Source organism: Struthio camelus, chromosome 15, assembly GCF_040807025.1.
Source record: "Struthio camelus isolate bStrCam1 chromosome 15, bStrCam1.hap1, whole genome shotgun sequence".
NCBI classification, from domain to species: domain Eukaryota; kingdom Metazoa; phylum Chordata; class Aves; order Struthioniformes; family Struthionidae; genus Struthio; species Struthio camelus.
The window spans coordinates 6,240,169-6,262,085 of record NC_090956.1 but is presented as its reverse complement, the minus strand read 5'-3'; the positions used below and the strand labels follow the sequence as shown (position 1 = coordinate 6,262,085).

General features: G+C 43.8%; 1 protein-coding gene across 4 annotated transcripts; it reads right to left on the bottom strand.

Moving 5' to 3' along the window:
- Window positions 1-886: 886 nt before the first annotated feature.
- SNX8 (sorting nexin 8) lies at window positions 887-20,466 on the bottom strand. 4 transcript variants are annotated; one of them, XM_068909126.1, is made up of 12 exons: window positions 20,349-20,442; window positions 19,515-19,597; window positions 12,302-12,492; window positions 10,310-10,427; window positions 7,046-7,167; window positions 6,599-6,679; window positions 5,086-5,246; window positions 4,568-4,700; window positions 3,406-3,474; window positions 2,457-2,606; window positions 1,910-2,059; window positions 887-1,176 (listed from the first exon to the last, which is right to left on the bottom strand). In XM_068909126.1, exons 2-12 carry the CDS (start codon window positions 19,546-19,548, stop codon window positions 1,063-1,065), a joined length of 1,323 nt encoding a protein of 440 aa, XP_068765227.1. In that variant the 5' UTR covers window positions 19,549-19,597; window positions 20,349-20,442; the 3' UTR covers window positions 887-1,062. The 4 variants fall into 4 exon arrangements, with proteins under 4 accessions (XP_068765227.1, XP_068765226.1, XP_068765228.1 ...); XM_068909125.1 differs by lacking the exon at window positions 19,515-19,597 and having other exon boundaries at window positions 20,349-20,466; XM_068909127.1 differs by lacking the exons at window positions 19,515-19,597; window positions 20,349-20,442 and adding an exon at window positions 14,185-14,297.
- Window positions 20,467-21,917: the final 1,451 nt, after the last annotated feature.

Below are 21,917 nucleotides of genomic sequence, written 5' to 3'. Positions count from 1 at the left end.
TTGTCTTCTCTCCTTCACAAAAACACTCCAATACTATCCAGAGCCAGAAAAGAGAATGACAGTAACATCAAGATAAGCACTGGTTTTTTGGCTAATGAATTTTATCAGTACTGTGTTCTAGCCTGCTGGTGTAACGTGCTATCTCATCTTTACCAGAGGAAATACCAGCCTTTGGGTTAGCAGCTCTTCAACAGTCCTAAACTGCTACTCAACAGATGGATGTCAGAATCTCCAGAAGAAAACAAGCAAGCTAACCTGTAGCTGTACTGCTTGTATAATATGGGTGGCTTACAACTGAGGAGTGTTTCAATCAATTATTTTCTCATTTACGCCAGGCACACTCCTCCGAGCTCCTGAACCCAGTCATTTTGTTCCCAAACTGAAAGCTATAAGCAAGTCCCTAGGCTGCCCTGCAAACCGCAACATGAATCACATTGACATATAGTCTGCTTAGACTCAATGGGAATTTGCTGCCTCACAGCAGCTCTGATTCCAACCCAGCAGGGTTAGTGAATCCAACCAGCATGTTCACATATTTTGCTCTAAGGTCAGGCAGTAAGAAATCCAGACGCCTACCAATGGGACTGGGAATAGCCTTCAGCTTTCCTTACGCACATATACCTCTAACATACGCCCTCCCAAACTTAAAAGGCAATGCCTATCTCTTCTATAAGCAAAAGCTTCAGATATCCTGTTCATCTCAGCACCTTAGATGTTTGTCAGCATATGTGCAGATAAATACTATTGGAGGACTGTTTGTACAAGATGCAGAGGCATCAGCAACAAAACCGCAGCATCCACTACACCAGGCACATTCTGACCCTATGATGAATGTCTGCAGGACAATGAACTCAGATCTGCCCCAAAGCACTTCAAAATTCAGAGATTGTCTTTATATCTGTGTATTCTGCCCTATATCCAATCTGTCTAAATGAGAGAGCAGCTCAAAGCAGCAGTATAAAAAAAGAAAAGCTGTTTGGAGGATTCATTCTAACATCTGGAGGTAGAGACCCCACCCCTCCCTTGACTGCACTTCTTGCTCCATCCCAGATGGTCAGAGCATTAACTGGAGAAGAAGTTTCCCTCTGGAGGTGACAACGGTGGAGTTGGCATATTGCTAGATCCCACGAAGAGGCAGCTCAATTTCGGCTTCAACTCATTCCAAACTTTACTCATCTGAGTGGGAGGGGAGGAGAGAAAACAAACAGTACCACGTTATGGGTCATTATCTCACCACACTATATTATAGCAGCAGTTTCAAGGTACTAGAAAGCACAACACAGATTCGCTGAAGTACTTCAGGGAAGCCCAGTGGATCCAGACTGCACCTTTTAGACTGCTGCTATAATGCAGCTCTCAGCACTTTACTGAGCATGCATGGAAGGGAGACTTCCTATACCTTGGACAAATTCCTTCAATGATGGGAAGGGAGGGAGTTGCAGGAGGAGAGCCTGTACATGGCGAATGGTGGAGGCCATATTTAGAGATAAACAAAGGAAGCTCTTGGATTCAGAGAAAAAGGAGAGAAGCTTCTCCCCGTCATATAATTTCTGTCTAACACAACCAAAAGTAGATTCATCTAGCAAACATATCATCCATTACAGAATAACTGGTTATTTACCGGTTGGGTCTACTTCCACCCTTTTTGTCGTAAAAGCCATCCACAGATATGAGAAGAAGAAAAAAAGAAAAAAGCAACAATTTGCTCTAAGAAAATGCATAGCCTTTTTAAGGGCTAAAGGCCAGCCTTGATCCTCACACTCAAACAGGAAGACTTTTGCCGACTTCTTAAAAGGTTATGAAAGACCCCAGACTATCAGAGGAGGAAGGCTCACAGGAGAAAAAACAGAATCAGTTCAAATTCTCATTCATATTTTGGGAAAAAAGAACATAGACCAGGAGTACTCACCTCTTTGTGACCCTGGATCTGGGAGTTGACAAAGGCCCCCAAGATGTGAGATGTGAGAGGCAGATAGATGTGGATGAGCTGCGTCTCCTGATGCAGGCAATACAAAGAAAAGTAATTCCGCAGCTCCATGGTTAGGATGGCATTTTCTTGCTGAATGAAGAGAAACTCAGTGAGATACATTGTCAGGAAAAAGGTCCCAAGGAGGTTCATTTGCAGCAAGAGAAAACAGCATTCCTCACCATACCAGCAATGCAAACATACCAAGAACCTAAAAGGTAGTACCTGGACCCATTTCACATGGCAGCAACTACACTTTCCATCACATGACTATTACTTTCCACACCTCCTGCAAATGACAGGTTGCCAAAGAGCCAGAAATAAGTGTTGAAGAAAACAAATGCATTTTCCTTGTAGCACAGCAGGTAGCTTAAATTACCTAAAGTACGGGTTATCCTTTCTGTCTAATGGCTTTCTGCAAATATGACTGAGCTACACAGTAGTATCATTATAGCAGTCCACTACCATTTGTTCAGGGCAGATGCCCTACCTCCACAATCCGAGACTCCAACTGCTCCACAGATTCCGGTTCCTTGTTCTGCACAGTGGCACTCATCATCTGCTTCTTCATCATGCTGTACTTATGCAAGGCTCGCTGGTGCTTGTGCAATACCCCCTTCTCATGTCTTTCACACAGGTCCTTTATGGGAAAAGGAAAACGACAGATACTTCGTGGAAGCAGGGCAGGGAGCTAAGACAGTAAGCAAGCAAGCCAAATGTATCAGGAGCACAAACGATTTAAATGGCCATGCTTTATGCAATTTCTATGCTGCAGACCTTTTGTTTCTGTGTTTTCAAAAGGGTCAAAAAATGTTGGCACATAACAATTTAAGAAACAAAACTGCTTGGACCCAGACCACTGAGCTTAAGCAGCAATCTGGAGCATCACGTCTGCCAACATTTTGGATCTTTATCAAACCACTTATCTTTTGTGCCCTTATCAGTATTAACTGCTGCCAATTAACTGTTGTAATAGCTTGCCAGTGTCCTCCTATTTCTGTCCAGGCCAAGTATCATTTAACTAGATGCTCCTAAAAATGCACCTTTGAACAAAAGACTAATATCAATAAAAACTTTTTCTTTTGTAATTGAACTCAGGTCTCCATGCGCAAAACAGCAGCCATCCAGTCCAATGCCTTGACTCAGAAGCAGCCATGTCTGGAAAAAGATTAGCTGATCCATATAATTCAAGTACACATATTTTCAATTTCCTTGCAGGGTTTGTTGTTTGACAAGATCTCATCACAAGATGAGAGCTGACCAGTCAGGCTAGAGAGCTAGCTAAGGCCAACAGCCACTCCCCTCCCTCTGCCAGATGCCCAGTTTGCCTCTGAACAGGCCTTCCAGGCAGTTTTCCATTCAGCTGCTGTTACACCCTCTAAAGAGCACAAGCTTGCTCTAAACAACTTTCTCATTGGCAGAAGAACAGCAGAACTCACTTTATAGGACTGGAGTAAATCCAGGAAAAGGTTCAGCTTCTCCACCACATCATTCTCTTCCTGTTTACCCTAGAAAACAGGGAAAAAGTACATTTTATGTAAGCCTGGCGAGAACCGGCATCAGAGTTCTTCACGCCCTTACTCCAGGCAGGCCCTCCACGGTATTCTCCAGGGCACATCAATGCTTACACAACTGCATCAGGAAGCTTTCAGATGGCACTGGAGTTTAGTCTTCGCTACACGGAACAAAGACCTGAGTGGAGCAGGAATAGCTTTTCCAATTGACTGATCATTATAACAAGAGGAGTTAGTTTCACAAGTCCTGTGCGTCAGTCCTTTCAGCTCTCTCTGCCTGGAATTTCTTGCTCTTGCAGACTCCTCCAAATCTTTCATCTTCCCTTCTTACAAGATAACTAATCCATTAAATCTATAAATACCCGCATGTTCCCTGTAATAGTTCATGCATCAGAAAGCGGAGATGAGACGACAAGCTGAATTTCACCACTATTTTTTTCTTTACTTTTCTTCTTGTATCGAGAGCGCTCTCTGGAGCATAAACTCAGAGGGAAAATCTGTTCTGACTACTTTATAAAGCATGCTGAGCATTTTAACACAATGAGATGAGAAGCGAAATATATTACTTTTCCTCCCCAGATTGTCATGTTCTCACACTATTTCAACAGTCATTATCACATTGTACAGTTACACAGGAATTCGACACTTCTGTCTGAATGACTCTCACGTACTGTTTAAGCCCGTGAATGTCAAAACTTGATTCGGAAATAAGTTCTTCTGGATTATCCGCAGCAGACTTATAGGGCAGAATGCAGGACTCGGCTCAGTATAGCAGTACAACTTAACTTGTCCAATAGCCCTTTGAAAGGAAAAGAAAAGGAAAGAAAACTTTTCCCTCCTTTCCTCTGCCCGTTTTACATTTTCCCCATTTAAAACACAGTCCAGTTTATTTTCTACCTCTCATTCAAGCTTGCACAAGCAGGCTGCTGGTTGAGGACGTGAGTGCAGACTAGAGCCTCCAAAAGACAGAGGATAACTCTTTAGTGCCTATGCCCACAGAGCTCATGATTCATGATGAAACATAAGGCAGCAATTCACCTCCTCCATCATTTTACCAATAAAAAAGGGGAGGGGGTAAGGAACTCACCTGCTGCACAGCCTTATCTGCCAGAAGTGCAAATTCAACAGATAGACCCTTCAGGGCTTGCTTCAGAGTCCCCCATGTGCTATTGTTCAAAGCAGCCCAGGAAGGAAGCGGCGTAGTGTCTGAGCCCAAAGCACTGGGAGAAGAGAGAAGTAGTAGTTCAATCTAGGAGATAAATTCTGCTGTGCAGATACACTTACCAGCAGAGAGCAGTTCAGAGTTTCAAATCTGTCTAAACAGCTCATACTGCAGAGCTACTACTGAACAATCACAAACGCAGTGCTGTGTATATACTGGAGGAATGGACATTATAATCAGTACCTGCATATCAAGATATTGCCATTTTCTTTTCTCTTGCTCTATGTAACGTAGCCTTGGGGGAAAGCATGTGTTTTCTTCTTTTAAGGTAGGAAAAACTTCATTATGAGCTACATATTCGCAGGTAAACCTCACAACAGTTTTGAGTTCTGAAGCAACAGCAGAAATGTTCCCATTAGCAAGTCCTCTTCCTCCCAGCTTACCTTAGTTCCTTTCCAAACATGAGGAGATCTGAGGCATTATCAATGGCTCGAGAAGCTATCCTCTCCGCACGGTCCCGAAGCTTATAAAAGCTATTATGAATATTTCTGATGAGCTCCCTGCTGGCAGCAAACTGGGCCTGAATGTCAGCTGGAAGGAAGTCCTGAGGAAGCGCAAGAGGGATTACTAGTGGGCACATCACAGGTATATTCGCATATCTTAACTGTAGGCAGACCGTGCAGTCAGCCGAGAGAGACAGATTTCTCCAGAAGGAATTCAGGCTGTTGAAGCTAGTCTTTTGCCCGGAATGGCACTCTCATGAAGACACACATCCCCTTCACCCTACAAGGACCCTGAAGAGATTAGCTTTGCAGCTTAGGTGTCCAAGTCAGATTTCATATGAATACACCTAATCTTCAAGGACTGAAAGAGGCTTAAAGTCAGGGTACAGACAGAATTGGCAAAATCTACAGTTCTACTATGGAGCTGAAATTGGGCTTGTGAGCTTTCAGGTTCGTAAGTTCTGGTCTGAAGCTACTAGCAACTGCCAGCGTGGCAAAGTTAAGCATGTACTAAAAAGTTCAGCTAAGCTCTTTCTGACTTGTGCATCACTGGTAAGAGCCTGAATTAAGCTCTGATTACAAAACCTTCTGCTAGCAATGCAGGAACCTGAACAGCAAATCACTCTGCAATTGCTCAAACACAGTGCACGTATGTTTAAAAATTGCCATAGCACTAATCACTGGGATAAACAGATGCACGGAGAACTTCTGACTAAGAAAGAAATAACAACACCTAGATAATAATACCTAACTTTGCACTTTTAACACTACAATCTCAAAGCACTCTGCAATGGAAAAGCGTAGGAACTGATGGACAAGAGGCAAAGCAAGTTGCCCGCTCATTTTCTCTCATGTGATACCTATGATCCACGCTCAAGGATCATGAAAAGACATTGCACATAAACCGTGAAATCACATACAATCTTTTAACCCTTTAGTGGTCACTCTCTCACCTCTTGCAGAGCAAAATTCTACCAAAACACATGAGAGAGGTTATTAAAAGTTCAGTGAACAAGAGTTAGTAGTTGGGTTATTTTTGTCATTTTTAAGGCATCTAAAACAGTCCAAATTACTCTTCCACAGGAAGAAGACAGACAGAATGATGGCACATACACGTGGGGAAAACACCAATCTAGACATTGGCTTTTAAATTGTGTGGTATGCACATTTGCTTGTTATGCAAGTACAAGTAATTGCTGAGAAACGTGTTCTGAGCAAGATGCATTGTTTAGTTTCATATTCATACACATTTAGCTAGAAGTAGCTAGATCTTAAAAGTCAAGTATTTATTTCTGTTTCCTGTTAAATTATAAGTTTAGAAGTCCTTTGAACTTTGGAAACAGCTTCCTCCTACCTATGGCCTCTGTCTATCACCCAGCAAACACCACAACTGATCCACTTGGAGAAGAGAGACACTTACACCAGAATAATACATTGTGAGAAATACAGATACCTTGGCTTGGGTAGCAAGTCGGCAAGTCATGAATTCATCTCCCACTCCCTGGACCAACTCTCTTAGCTTATTCTGCACATCCTGGAGAAGCAACAGGATCAAATGGGTATTAAAGAATCAAGTAAAACATAGGCAGTTTACACAGGTCACAGATATATTGCAATAGTAAGGTACAACTTAACACCTACACCTTTAGTCAGGTTAGGTTTAATCCAAGCAGAAGCATCATATGTATTCCCCTAAGAACAGATATCGTTTTCAAAATAATACGTTCTTGGCATTGAATATAATTACTTTCCACTGTCCAGCTGCAGAAATAGCTATAGAGAGAAAACGTTCATCGTGGGGAGCAACAAGAAGTAGGTCAAAAGCAATTACGAACTCTGTGCGCAGGGAAACAGTTACAGGAGGATATGCAAACTCAGACTATTGTTAACAAGTACTCACTGAGCCACTGAAGGACAGAAAAAGCTTCAAGAGCACATCTTCTGAGAAAGGGGGATGCCGTGCCACCAGGTTTATAAAACGCTTCAGAGCCCTCCTTCTAGATTCTATGAATTCTCGGTCAGCTGCAGGAGGAACATTGAATTTGAATTAATGCATGACACATTACAGATGCTCAGAAAGAGGAAAAAAAAAAAAAAAAAGGCACCCAGTCCAATAATTCCCTTGCACTTATATACCATGCTAAAGTACTGCAACAAAACCAAAGAATGGCTGCCTGTGGTACGTGAGCTCCCTAAAACGAATCTTTTGGATTGACCACCAGAACAACTTTTCCTTCAAGTGGTTCTTTACATCGTATTGCAATTCTGGAAATACATCTATGCATGTTTACTTCCACAGGACAGGTTAGGTAGGCAGGACAAATAACCAAGTTTAAGGCCTGGAGCCTCTATTTACAAACTGTGGGCTTACAAAGATTTTTCTCCCCCTGAGTCAATTCCGTAGGTGGTCCACAGAGGGGATCTTACTCTGTTTTAAGATTCCTGGATGCCTTTGCAATGCAGATCACACAGCCATTTTGCCAATTTGGATCATCCCATGGAGAACTATGCTTTTTTTTTGCTCGTTATTTTACAGAACTAACTTCAGAGTGCTTTACCTTCAACTGTCCCTCCTCCACGCTTTTAACCATTTGGGGGTTTGGGGGAAGAAGAAAGGGTTTTTTAAATTGTTTGTTCAAGATCAATGCCCATTGTTTTTATGTAAGCCTTCAGAAAGTACTTTGAAAGACCTGTGTGGCAATCTGCAGTGCATTAAACCAGAGTCTCCCTAGTTTTTCAGCTAGGGAAAGTTCAGTTTGTCTTCTGTCCTGAAACAGGAAGAGTTTCAGTCAGGTGATTCTGCAGCTAAGTCAGCAATTCAAAGATCCTAGAGTTTTTTTCAGGAAAGATAAAAAATTAAACAAAAGTAAATTTGAATCAAAAGAGAATAGAAAGGATTGAAAGTAAAAGCATGAGCAGACAAAGGGATACCTAAACCTTACCCTTGAAAGAGTCTCAGTTTTTTGCCTGATTGTTAAGTTAAAGTTTGATCACTGCATGCAGTCTCTATAATGATGTTTAGTATAGCATCACTCATCAAAAGATTTTCAGTCAGTAGGGTTACAGATCTTCATTGTGCTTTGTTCACATTTCAGCCTACACACAGATTTTTGAAGTCATCTACACATTTCCTACATTATCTGCCTCCCTATGCAGCTGTGCTCCAAAACGAGCAGAGAAACTATCAATCTTTCATCTCTCTGTCAGATGAAGAAGGTGGATCATCATGAAGAGTTAAGCATACAACTTAGGAGAAGAGTATACCGAATACACAAAGTGTGCAGCTTTGCCCGTCAGGCTCTGGAACGAAAGAAGGAAGGAAGGAAGGATCACACATCTATACGGATCCATTAAATCCTGTGCCCTGCAATTCTCTTTACTAGTTCCATTAACCTACTCAGAAACAAGAACTACCCATTCCATTTCCTTTTTCCTGTTTGCAGTTTCTATTTAATGTGACTTCCTCGGCTTTTCTGTATGCAGAGTCACTGGACTAAAGGCAGTCATCACTCTCTCTCTCTCTCAACACAGCTTTGAAACTGTTTAGGACTGTACACCATAGTTTGGGAACATATCCTACCAGGTTTTTTTTTTTTTTTTTTTTTTTTTTTTTTTTTACACACCTGATATCTACTGGTAAGAAATGCACTGGTGAATGCACAGAAGTATCAACACATTAGTAACACAAAGAAATAACAATGACTGACAAATAATATGTATTGGTAGCTTCTCCTTCAAGCATCCTCTCTCTGCTAAGATTAACCAGAGAAGGTCACTTTGTTTTCAGGTATTGCATGAAGTTGTCAGTCTGGAAATTCTGGCTGAGAACACTGAATCAGGCCAAATTCAACAGACTGGTTCTTGCAGCCTCAAAAAACAAACAAACAAAAAAAACACACAAACAAAAAAAACTTGGCATTTGGCATTCCATCATAAGAAAATATGATCAGTGAAGCTTTTCAACAGTATTATTTTGCTTTGCTCTAGTTCACTATAAACTCTGCTCTGCTCACTGTTTCCCAGGTTCCTCTTTACTGTAACGATACAGGGACTCCTCGACTGAAATTAATTATTTATTGAAATACGTTAAGCTTAGCAATATGGGCAGAAGAGAAGACAGTGAAAAGCTAGTTCTTCAGCAGCTAAAGTAGAAAACAAGACAGGATTTTATACAGTTTTGTAACATTTTAAATGATAAAAATAAAGTTTAAAAATTTCAGATTAATGAAAAACATATCTGAAGTGGCTTTGACATGCTTTCAGTCTTGGGATGCTTCACCGGTCTCTATCCTAATAGTTACAATGTAGTTGAATGAACTGACACATTGATCCCAACCTCAGCTTTTAATTTCTGGTTAGACTAAGCAGACGGACAAGCTCCTTTTTAAGGACAAGAAACAAAAAAGGTCCAATGGCAATTATAAAGCAGTTGGTTTGTCTGCCAGAAAGGCATCTTTCTGTACATAGACTGAGAAACTAATTGCCACTGCCTGCATCATAAGGCTTCTGTGCAAGATGATATTATAACACATAGTGACCCGATGCAGTAGTTCATTTAACATCGCTGTGCTCGTCACTCCCTTTTACGTTTGCATAACGTCATGACTCTGAACCTTCTCCTCTCCCTGCAATCATTTCTTCAGGAGTTTTAAGCCTTTTAATAATTTTCATCTTCACTGTTCTGCTATAGAAGAGCAATGGGATTTCCACTAATCATCAATAATCTGAGCACTTCACAAAGCAGCACACTACAGCTGTTTGACAGTGCAATAGGAGTTCTATACTCAAAGCATCATAAAATTGTGATCATTGTAATCTAGTTTCTTAAAAAAACAAACAAACAAAAAATGCAAAGAAAAAAAACAACTGCAACTCTACCATGCTCTTTTGCTCAGCTCTCCCTTAAAGCTTGTCAGAAAGATCACTGGATACTGAACTTCTACTTGCAAAAAGAATATTGAAGTTTTAGATTAACATTTTACCTATTGAGAACTTTTGGCATTGCAATAATTCACACCTCCGAATTCCATGCTACAATCTCAGAGTTTTCTGAATGAAACAGAAGCAAAGACTGTGGAAACTTTTAAATACATATTTTCAACAGTATCTTCTTGCTCAGGTTTACACCACAACCCTTCCTGTCAAAAGACAGACCCAGATTTACCTCCCAGCATCCTCTTTGGGGGAAGTGCTGGTACCATACGATATGGAAACTTCTGAAGCAGCATCTCGTGGAATACCACAAAATCATTATATCGTCTGTACACTGAGCATCTGAATCGCTGTAACAGAGCACAGGAAAAAATAATCAATACTCAGACTAGACAGTCGGCAGCATTCTCATAATTTTTGCCATCAGCTGTGCTAAAAAAAAAAAAAAATCACATCTGGAGACTTCAGAAGCGATGTATTTCTTATTTTTAGAGGCCATTAGCCTTGTGGGGTGAAGGAGGGAAAAAAGACTCCCAAGCCAGCCACCTTTCAGTTAATACCATGGATGACATAACTACTTGATGGCTTTCTTCTAACTACAGCCCTTTTGACAATACTCAATACTCTTAAATACTCTCAAAAAGGTACTCTTGAAGTACACTAGAGAGCTCCGATCTTGGCATACTTCAAGTCCCTGCTCCAGTTCTTAGGAACTTTCTCTAAAGCAGTTTCAAACCCAAAGGCAGCAAAACAAACTTAGGCCATGTTAAGTATTAGCCCAAATGACTGACCTTTCAAATGAACCTCATGAGAGAAAAAAAGATGTCTGCTACTGAAGTTAAATCTATAAGCAAACTTTGAAAATTCCTTTAAAACCTTAGTTCCTATTTTCTCATTTCTTAGATCAAGCTGTAGAATAGACCAAAGAAACTGGTTACTCGCTCCAAAAGGAGTTCGGTAGCCCCTACAACAGACACTCGAGAGACAAAAATCATTAAAAAAAAAAAAAAACACTACTATACACACATTCCACTATTGGAGCAGCTGATCAGAAAGACTACACATCATTATATCCACTCTTACTACGACTGTATTGTAGACCATCCACAACTTCTCGTGGCACTATGCATCTGCAAAAACAACACAGCGGGGCATATAACTGGAGCACAATGGATACAGCCCTTAGGGCCTCCCTGCATCTGCTCTGAAATCTGATGTTGATTTGTTTTGCAGGCATTAGGCCAAGCTGTGCTTCTTTTTGCAGAAGTATCATTATACAGACAGAACTGCAAGAAAGATGACAACAACGGAAAGAATTTGGTGATAGGCTCCTCAATACAAGACCTAGAGAACCCACCAGGGTCACTGAGTCCAGTGGGCTGAAGGAAACATAAATGTCGTGTCCAAAAGAGCTCACAGAAGCATTCACTGTCAGCCCTTTCCCCCTCACAAGTCTTTGACAAACTTATGACCTTTGACACAAAATAAGTAAAGCCCCAAGTGCCACTACAGATAAGTGACCCAAATGTCACTTATTTGACCATGTACAGCATATGTTCTGACTATGCACAGCGGTGACCGAACAACTGATGCTTTGGTAGTCTGGGAAACGTAAATTGGTCTTGGTCTACTTCAGAAAGGACAGACTTCCTTCTCATAAACACATAGAAGCTATCAGAGAGCCATTTCACTGGCTTTTCCAAAAATAGGAAAAGATATATAATCTTCAGTCTCCTCTTATACCAAAAGGAAAACCTACAGCTTTGTATTTGGGCAAGTAAACTGGAAATAGCCTAGACTCTGGAGGAGGATTTCCAGTACCCATTTTGTTTATAAAGGATTTTGCTTTAGCACTGCCAATCCGATTTCTTCACAAGCTCTAACTAGACTGAAGTATCCAGTGGCCTACACCTACCCGTTACGAAAACATTAAAGAGTCTGGTGGGCTAGTACTCCTAATACTACCCATTCACTTTGAAAACCAGCAGACCATCCATCAGCCCTTAGTCAGGAGATGCTCCATACTGCAAAAGCACAGGTCAAGAAAGCATAACCCTACTGCATTTAAAGCAAACCAATACAGCTGGCCTACTCAAAACCAGCACCACCCAACACATCTATCGAATTATAGAAGACTCTGACGACAGGACCAGCAACTGTGTGGATGTTCCTAAGAGGACACATTCTCACTAGCCAATGCTAGACCAATGTTTGTTCATATTACCTTGCTGGAAACCTCATATTCCACATGTTTCAGAAAAAGGCCCTTCTTCTCAGGTATAAGCTCCACCTGCACACTATCCTTGCTCAATAGCTCTTGTAGGGTGTGGGAAAGCAGCAGTGGATTTCCCTGGGGCGCCTGCATTAGAAACTGTTCCGGTTCCCTCGGTTCATTTACTGGAGGCTTTGCCAAATCTAGAAGACAAAAGGGGAAAAAAAAATGTCCAGAAGATCTTGAGACGATAAAGTGAAGAAGAAGCCTTAAAATATCCAGTTCCCTCACTCGGTGCTCCCACAGTACTGCAACACAACCAGAACAACTCTTTAAACCACTCCTCCCCCAGGAGGCTATGCTACTTCCCACACGTTTAAGACTTTGGTGCCTCCCTCTTCACAACACCCAAGAGCACCACCAATTACATCGAGTCAGAAAGCCATCTCTACTGAGCAAAAGAAAATCATAGGCCAAATTTGTTCTGTGAATCAGCTAAGAGGCCTGCATTTCCTGTCTGTCCAGCTCCCACCACAGCAGGATCTGCCAAAATGAATGAAACCCTAGCTCAGCACTTTTGGATCCTGCCTAGAATAACTCATGGAAGGAAAGAAAATGTGTTATTTTACTGCACTGCAGAAATGTAATATATTAATTTCACATGTTATTACAAAGGAAGGAGACACTTCATCTGACATAATTTTATTAAACCCTTTAAGAGTATGCTAGAGTGCACAAGAATTATAGTAATTTACTATGTCAATATGTTTAAGTTCAAGAGCAGGGGAAAAAAGTTCCTAATAAGGGCAACCAATCAGACAAGTCCTCAATCACAGCAAGCTCTGGCAATACCTTCCAAATACACCTATTCTACTGCTTGTAGCTAAAAACCAAACAGCTTTTTTACAGTGACTTCAACCACAGCTGGACAGCTTTGGACACAGCGTTCTTAACTCATTCTCAGCAAGATGCAAAAATGAAAAAAAGATGCGTACTGCCCTGGAGGGCAAGCTGTCTTAAAGAAGGGGCAAGGATGATTCAGTGAGCTGTCCTACTGAATGACCAATTGCAGCCCACTATCTCAACTCAATTTTAACTCCGTTAACTATACACACTATGCAAATGTAAACTAAGCTTACGTTGTTTTGCAAAGTAATCCCTTTCCTACCCATTTTACACCTAAGAAAAGCCAGAGACAGGGTGAAAATCGTGGATATAACCCAGGAATCTGTTCAAAATACCCGAGTTCTGTCCTCCAGCCTGAGCCGGACGGGTTGCTTCTCCTCTGTACGTTTCTCTTTAATAGGGATACTGTGACCAACCTCTTTTACAAAGCAACTTGAACCAATTGATGAAAAATTACCTAGAAAAGCTAGCTATTATTAATTATCCCCTCCTTGCAAGCATGCAGAAGTTACACCACTTCTTAAACACATCTCAAGTTTTGAGAACAGGAAAAGACAGCAACACTATAGAACCAAGAACCATTGCTACGAGCTTCGACACATAGCTCCAAAGGCTGGTAAGTGCATAAGAAGTTCACTCAGGGAAAATAAGGATTCGTATCATTAACTCAGAAGCCCTGTTCTCCTGAGAAGGATTTCCTACCTGCTCCTTCCTGTGCTCTAGGCCCTGACAAACACGGAAAACAGTTAATCTCCAATTCAGCAGATACACAGCTTCAGAACAGACACTTCACTCTCGGTTCCAGAAAATAGCATCAGTAAACCAAACTAAATCCAGGACAGCTGTCCTTATCTCACATATCTCATTAGGCTTCGGATTCCTGCTAACGTGACTCAGAAACAAGTCTTAACACCTCCTCCTTAATAGAATAACGTATCACCTACCAACTCCACCCATGTAACAGCTTCTAAAAAGGTCCAGTTACTTGCCAAGAAATTTGCAGCAAGACAATGCAAGCTAACTCAGCGTTGACATGGCATATTGCTGGATAAAGCGATAACATCTCTCTGTATCCATTCTCCAGGGAGATTCCAAAAGATTTCTGCTGAACCGGGAAAGAAAGGAGGAAAGAAAATTCAGAACACAGGTAGCAAGGCAGAAGATTTTCTTGTCTTGCAAAATCCTCCCCCACCTGACCTTTGATGGAGCAGCAGGGTACAATAAACATCTATTATCAAGGGAAGTGTCATAAATGCATGCAGGAAAGAGCTATGAAAAGCACAAGATGGCCTTGCTCTCCAAAACAGAGGTTCTCCGGGTGCACAGACTTGTAACTCTTGGTTTCAATTGCTCAAGACATATCAGTGAAACGCAACACGACACAGGAGATTTAGTCATTTCTAAGAATATGCGTGTGTGTGAACGGTAAACGCAGTGAAGAGAACACCAGCCCGCTATGCTGCTAAACCACTAGCTCTCGTTTCAGAGGAAGTTGCAGGAAAGTATTCTCCCAAACCAGGGCTAGCCAAAATGCAACCCACCTGTTTCCTGAGACAGCAGCGTCAATTCGCACTAACACAACGCTCCTCCTGCCTATCAAGTCACTCTTCCCTGCTTTCCATCTTTTTGCTGGCCAACAGACAAAACAAGAATTTCACAGCACAAACCGTTCCCTAAACTGGGGCTCAGCACAATTGGGTAAGTTATTAAAGCTGCCAGTGGGAAAAGACAGGTCTAAGAGCAAAGATTCATAGGACGAACTGTGAATCCTTTGGCATTTCGTCTGTAAGTCTCGGAACCTGCAGCATGATCCAGACCGTCAGCCCAATTAACGTTGAGAAGAATTCTCAGGGTCATCAGCGATCAGAACCCACATTATCCAGTAAAACAATTACAGAGCAAAACCCCACACAGAGGTCAAAATACAATGCTCCTTCGACAATTCAGTCATGTTCCTCCTTTCATTTATAATGCTTTGCCAGTTTTCATCAAGTTATTCTCTAACATTGCTTTCTAGAATTCACCTCCAGAAAATACCTTCTCTTTATCAGCAGTTCCCACACTTGCCTCTTGCCAAAATATTCTGCAGCTTTTTTAGATCCCAACCTTGTCTAAATACGTGAAATATCATACACATTAAAAGACCAAAAGTTTGAATAATTATTGTTTAATCAATAAATAAATGCAGGGTGTTCCACATCAAAAAGACAGCTAGTCAAGGTGAACTTACACTTGCATCCTCAAACACAAGTCTAAGAATACAGCAAGATGAATGCTTTCAAAAAATATTATCGCAGCATCAACATTAACCCCGCAGGACAATATATACTGCAGGTATTCATCAGCCCATTTTTCATTCTACTGACGAAAGAGTCAGTTCAGGAACACCCTCAAGAATCCTGGCCAGGACTGATGGATAATAGCGTGAACTCATTGGTATGAGCTCCTGTGTTCAACCGGCAAAAGGATTTAGATGCACTGTAACAAGACGCTTAATGCGTCCCATCACGCACTCTCTGCTTGAGAACAGCTAACTTGGAAAATATTCCCTTTGGTCTCAGCAAATCATTATCTAGTAAAGGCTTACATACGTAGGATTGTAAACAAATAAAGAAATGGGGTATGGAACGATCTACTGGAACATAGAGAAGCAGTGACAACAGACAAAATGAAATCAGCTTCTTTGTGCAAGCTATCCTTTTACTACAGCAGAGTTTCTCAACCTGTTGTCTATAAAACGCCAGGAAGTGCCTCAGTATAACTGAAAACAAGTTGTTATAAAAGTTAAAAAGAATACATGTATGCATACAGATGTAAACAAGCAGACACTAAGAAGACAGGAAATAAAAGTTTAAAGGAGTATTAAAGGAGTAGTATAATTTTCATTGGTCGTAAAAGAAAATAACTATGGAAACACTCCATAGTACGTTATTTCATTCTGTGGTAAGTCAGGTAGTTGGACCGAAAGGAGTTAAGAAACTTACCCAAAGAACAACTGAAATGGAAAGCTATGCTGTCTTATGCCACCCTCATTTCACCCTTTTGTTCGGGCCCACAGTTCAACACGCCCATTCACACAACTAGAGAGCAATCTATCCTCCACAGAGTTATCAATTTCCTGAATCAGAATAGCTACAGTCATACATTTATGAAAGCCAAAGTAAAATTTCAAGTCTCTGATTAGTTACATGCAAGTTTTCTAGGCAAACGAGCACACTTCAAAGAGAAGGGCAATGCCAGGGCTGGAAGCACAGACAGCAAATCACAATATCCATCTCCCTTCCCTACATACGTTCATAAGTCAACCAAATTTGGATAGCTTATCTCCGTTTTACAGATGGCTGCCACTAACAACTCTTTATTATACAAGGAAGCTAAGTAGGTAAATTTATGAGACACTTTTAAGTAGAAGGTGCCATAGAATCACATATTACATGCAGATTTTCTACAGGGAGAAAAGCTTCTGCAAGGAAGTGAAGCCTTGGGAAGAACAGCTAAGATTTCCTCATTGTTATCACAGGCCATGGCTTTATGGAGAAGAGGTGATGCCACCTCACAGGAAAAGCAGAGAAGAACAGACTGCATGTTTTTGTACACGAATACCACAGACTTCCCTGCAGCAAAAAGGAAGGCTCTGCTACAAACGCCTGAAACAGGAATACCGCAGTGTAAATATCTTTCATCAGTACTTTCCTTTCCTTTCCATCTTATCATGAAAAGCCTCAGGAATTATGGATTAAATCAACTTCAAGTAGATTCCTTCCTCACTTTTTTGTTTTGTGTTTTTTTTTTTTTTAATTCTTGCCTAATTTGAAATCCCCTTAAAAAACAAGAAAACAAAATCAGAAGTCCAACAACAAGCTTTTCTTCCTGTTAAGGGCTTCACCTGTTTTCTGAGACAACTGCCTGCAACTTGCATGTTTTACTAAGGGATTTTAAACTATATAAAGGAATAATGCGAAGGCATTAGTCTATTTTGTCGAACAAAGCTCACTGACACACAGATCTGTGTTCAACATGGAAGGGAGGTCCATATTTATGACTAGGTACAAGGAAAGTAAGCACATTAGTTTCACCCTGGTCGAGACATGGAGTGATCGCATGCTTCCTTCTCCCCTCGCAACAATTAATTTGTAAATATAAGCTATCCAAACAAGACAAGACAAAATACATGTACCATCATAAAATCAGAAACCGGAATACAGGCTCTACAATTTTGTTCTTCTCTTTTAAAATCCCAGCCTTCTCAGGGCAGACTTCAAATACGTGTCCTGGGCTGGTTGGTTTAGGGGCTTTTTTTTTTCCCCTCCTTTATTTTTGAGGGCTTGGGGATGGTTCTGTTTTTTGTTTTGTTTTTTACTAAGTTTCAGATTGCTACCTAGCAGTTGGTCTTTTCACAATGACACAGAGAAGTAGTGACACAACTCAAAAATATTCAGAGTTGTTTAATAAGAAGAAGAAATCTAGCATTTCTGCATTCCCTTACAGCTGTAGATCTTGAACTACTTCTCAAAATAGCGTGTTCGCATACTACAACAGGGGGGAAAAAAAAAGTTATCCCCTTCCAAAGTCACACAGAGAGTTGTACTCTTGTGCCCTGCTCTTTTAACTACAATGTTAGTTCTTCAAGTAATTAATTAAGCAATTTCCCAAGTCCGGGAATACAAGGAGCACATTCCACCAGCAAGTCAGCCGCACAGCCATAGTCCCAAGCTGTAGCAAACACAATAAAGTGAGATAGAGCTACAAACTGAAGAAATAACAGGATTAGAGGAGAAAAGTCCGCTGAGGAATGTTTCCAAAGACTACAGACAAAAAGTGCAATCCCGGCTACGGCAGCTCTCAGGGGAAGATTGCTAAAGAATTCTTCACAGTCAGCTCCAACAAAAAGGTTGCAAGTGTGAAAATTCAGACCAGAGGCAGTACCCATTCCCCTTCAGAAGAAGGTCACCTGATGAGGGACACCACGTGCAACCGGTTTCCAGGAAATTTCCTTGTCTGAAGGTAGTTTCCAGGAAGCCGTGAGCCACACAGCTATATTCTGTACAAATTCACAGAAAAGTCTTTTTACTAGAGCATTCTAGCTTAACTGTGTTACAAAACTGACAAGTTTCCACAACCATCCTTCCTTATTCGGACCAAGAAAACCCCCTCAGAGGAAAATACTTGGGCTTTTTGCGTTGCTTCTCTTTTCCTTGCACGCTTCTCATCCTCCTAATTATGTTGGGGGGAAAAAAATGATCTATTAAAGTATTTTAAAGATAGTTCTCTACTCCACCCACTAGAGTCTCCTGACGGTCTTTCCGCTTGTTTTATAGTTAGAACAATCTCATTCACATTTCAAGCTCTGCTGAAGAGCAATCGTCTTGGCCACTCTGCATACAAACCCAGATTTACAACCAAAAGTTTCTAAAGGGAGGAAAAAAAAAAACAAAAAACAAACACACACCATCCTTTTGTACCAGTTCCCCACGTCTGTAACTGATACATTTCCCTCCATCACGCTGCACTAACCCACTGAAAACCCAAAAGACGCTGGAGGAAGGAAGAGCTCTTGTGTTCCTGTCCTACTGTCTGCAGCTGGTGCCTCCTCTGCACCAAGCCTTCCCAGCCCTGGCTGCACACACAGTCAAAAGATTTACCACTAGATGAAAGGGGACACCCTCCTCCTTCCCAGTCAACATAGCTGGACTAGCTCCACATTCACTGCAAAACCGACTCAAATAAGAGCAACAAAAAAAAAAAGAAAAGAAAAAAAAAAAAGGTCAATGCAAGCAACCTGGCAAAACTGACTTTAACCTGTTATACATTACCTTTTTCCTTTTCTTTTTGATTTTGATTGTGTACTACTTTTTGATTGTAAACTACTTTTAATTCTACACATACCAGCAGCTACAGTTTTGTACGTCCTGCAGATGGGCAGCTACAGCCCCCGTCAGGAGTCTTATCATTACGCAGGAAATTTAGATCCTCCTAGAATATTCACTGACAAACTGCTGACCTCCAAAAAAGTTATATTTGAGCGTGAAACCCCTAAGATCACTGAATCTGTATCGTGATGCTAGAAATAAAAGCATCCCTGCGTCTACAGCAAACGTTTTTTTCTTTTGCCAGGATCATTAGATACTTACTCTCAGCGTTTAAAATACATTGTTCGTCAAAAAAAGCCAAACTTTCTAAATAAGGCTGAGTAGATCAGTTATAGAAGCACCATCACCAGCACAAAAGTTAATCAGATCAAAAGCGCTCTGTTCAAAGGCAACTCAGTTGCATCTCTGTAAGGCTCCTGAAACAGACGGTAAATCCACAATAGACATACCTGAACAAGCTCTCTCTTTGATACAGTAGGACATTTTTTTCCACAAAGGCTGCTGTTCAATATCCCAATATCTTACATCAGTCCTGGACAGAAATATTCCACAATAATTTATTTACAAGCACTATCTGCATCAGGAGCGTCACAGGCCTATCAAAAGAACACTCATATTGGATTCTGAAAATAAGCCAACCAAGTCATTGTTTCATGCGCAAAGCCTACCCACCTGTAGCCTCTAAGAGCTTTTCTCTCAAAACGCAGAGAAAAGTACTACCCAGAGCGCAATAACGACCTGTGCGACACTATTTAAGAGAGCTCGGAGAAAACGGCGTTGCTGTTCTGCTCTAAAAACGTTCCTCAGTTTGAACATTTCGAGTCTAGCCTCGAAAAACCCTAGTTGGTTTTTTTTTTTTCCCACATCCAGCCAGAAGCTCCCTCCTTTCCCCATTTCATAACGGGCGCCGGCGGCATTTGCTGCCAGTCGCGACCCTCCGCTCCGGGCTACCCGCGGCCGAGCCCCGGCCGGCGCAGCCGCTCCCGCCTCCCCGCGCCCGCTGCGCTGCGGGCGCCAGCGCGCAGGGAGAGGCGCAGCCGCCCGCGCCCTGCGCACATCGCCCAGCCCGACCGCGACAGCGCCTGGCCGCTCTGCCCACCGCAGCGCGGGCCGGGCCGGGGCCGCCGGCGCCGGGGGCAGAGGGGAAAGCGGCGCCTGCCGGCCTCAGGCCGCGGCGGGGGCAGCAGCGCCCTGGCGCCGCCCCGCGCACGGCGCCGCCGGCCGCGCTGCGCTGCGCTGCGCTGGGCTGGGCTGGGCTGCGCTCCCCCCGCCGCCGGCCCTACCTGTGGCGGCGCCGCCGGTGCCCGCGGGCGGCTCGCCGTCCATCGCGGCGGCAGTCATGTGAGGCCGCGGCCGGCGGCCGCCCTCCCCTTCCTCCGCAGCGCCCGCCTGCCAGCGCGGGAGGAGCGGCGGCGAGAGGCCGCCCCCCGCGGGCCGCCCGGGGCGGGAGGGGGCAGCCGAGCCCCCCCCACCCCGCGGGTGGCCGCAGCGGGGCCGCACCTCGCCGCGGCCTGGGGACGTCGTGTCCCCGCCGGCGACACGACGGTAGAGTGTCACACCGGTAGAGTGAACCCCACTACCGCGGCGGCGCTCTGAACCCCACCACTACGGCGGTGCTCCAGTCCTCTCAGATACAGCAGTGCTCTGAACCCCACCACCGCAGTGGTGCTCCAGTCCTCTCGGATACAGCGGTGCTCTGAACCCCACCACCGCAGTGGTGCTCCAGTCCTCACGGATACGGCGGTGCTCTGAACCCCACCACTACGGCGGTGCTCCAGTCCTCTCGGATACGGCGGTGCTCTGAACCCCACCACTACGGCGGTGCTCCAGTCCTCACGGATACAGCGGTGCTCTGAACCCCACCACCGCGGCGGTGCTCCAGTCCTCTCGGATACAGCAGTGCTCTGAACCCCACCACCGCAGTGGTGCTCCAGTCCTCACGGATACGGCGGTGCTCTGAACCCCACCACCGCAGTGGTGCTCCAGTCCTCACGGATACAGCAGTGCTCTGAACCCCACCACCGCGGCGGTGCTCCAGTCCTCACGGATACGGCGGTGCTCTGAACCCCACCACCGCAGTGGTGCTCCAGTCCTCACGGACGCAGCCGTGCTCTGAACCCCACCACCGCAGTGGTGCTCCAGTCCTCACGGACGCAGCCGTGCTCTGAACCCCACCACCGCAGTGGTGCTCCAGTCCTCACGGACGCAGCCGTGCTCTGAACCCCACCACCGCAGTGGTGCTCCAGTCCTCACGGACGCAGCCGTGCTCTGAACCCCACCACCGCAGTGGTGCTCCTGTCCTCTCGGATACAGCGGTGCTCTGAACCCCACCACCGCAGTGGTGCTCCAGTCCTCACGGACGCAGCCGTGCTCTGAACTCCACCACTGCAGTGGTGCTCCAGTCCTCACGGACGCAGCCGTGCTCTGAACCCCACCACCGCAGTGGTGCTCCAGTCCTCACGGACGCAGCCGTGCTCTGAACCCCACCACCGCAGTGGTGCTCCAGTCCTCACGGACGCAGCAGTGCTCTGAACCCCACCACCACGGTGGTGCTCCAGTCCCCACCACTGTGGCGGTGCTCTGAACCCCACCACCGCGGCGGTGCTCCAGTACCTGCCGGCACAGTGGTGCTCTGAACCCCACCACCGCAGCAGTGCTCCAGTCCTCACCGGTGCGGCAGTGCTCTGAACCCCACCGCTGCGGCAGAGCTTCAGTCCTCACCGACACGGTGGTGGTGGTGCTCCAAACACCATCAACGCGGTGGTGCTCCAGTCCTCACTGACACAGTGGTACTGTGGTCCCCACCAGCATGGTGGTGCTTCATTCCTCACCGACGTGGTGGTACTGCAGTC

Excerpts from the sequence above, each read along its gene's own strand:
- SNX8 (XM_068909125.1), bottom strand. The coding sequence starts at position 20,406 with ATGACTGCCGCCGCGATGGACGGCGAGCCGCCCGCGGGCACCGGCGGC. Across the intron at positions 5,247-6,598 it reads GACTTGCTACCCAAGCCAAG|GACTTCCTTCCAGCTGACAT; the intron begins GTATCTGTATTT and ends GCGCTTCCTCAG. Across the intron at positions 2,607-3,405 it reads ATTTACTCCAGTCCTATAAA|GACCTGTGTGAAAGACATGA; the intron begins GTGAGTTCTGCT and ends TTTCCCATAAAG.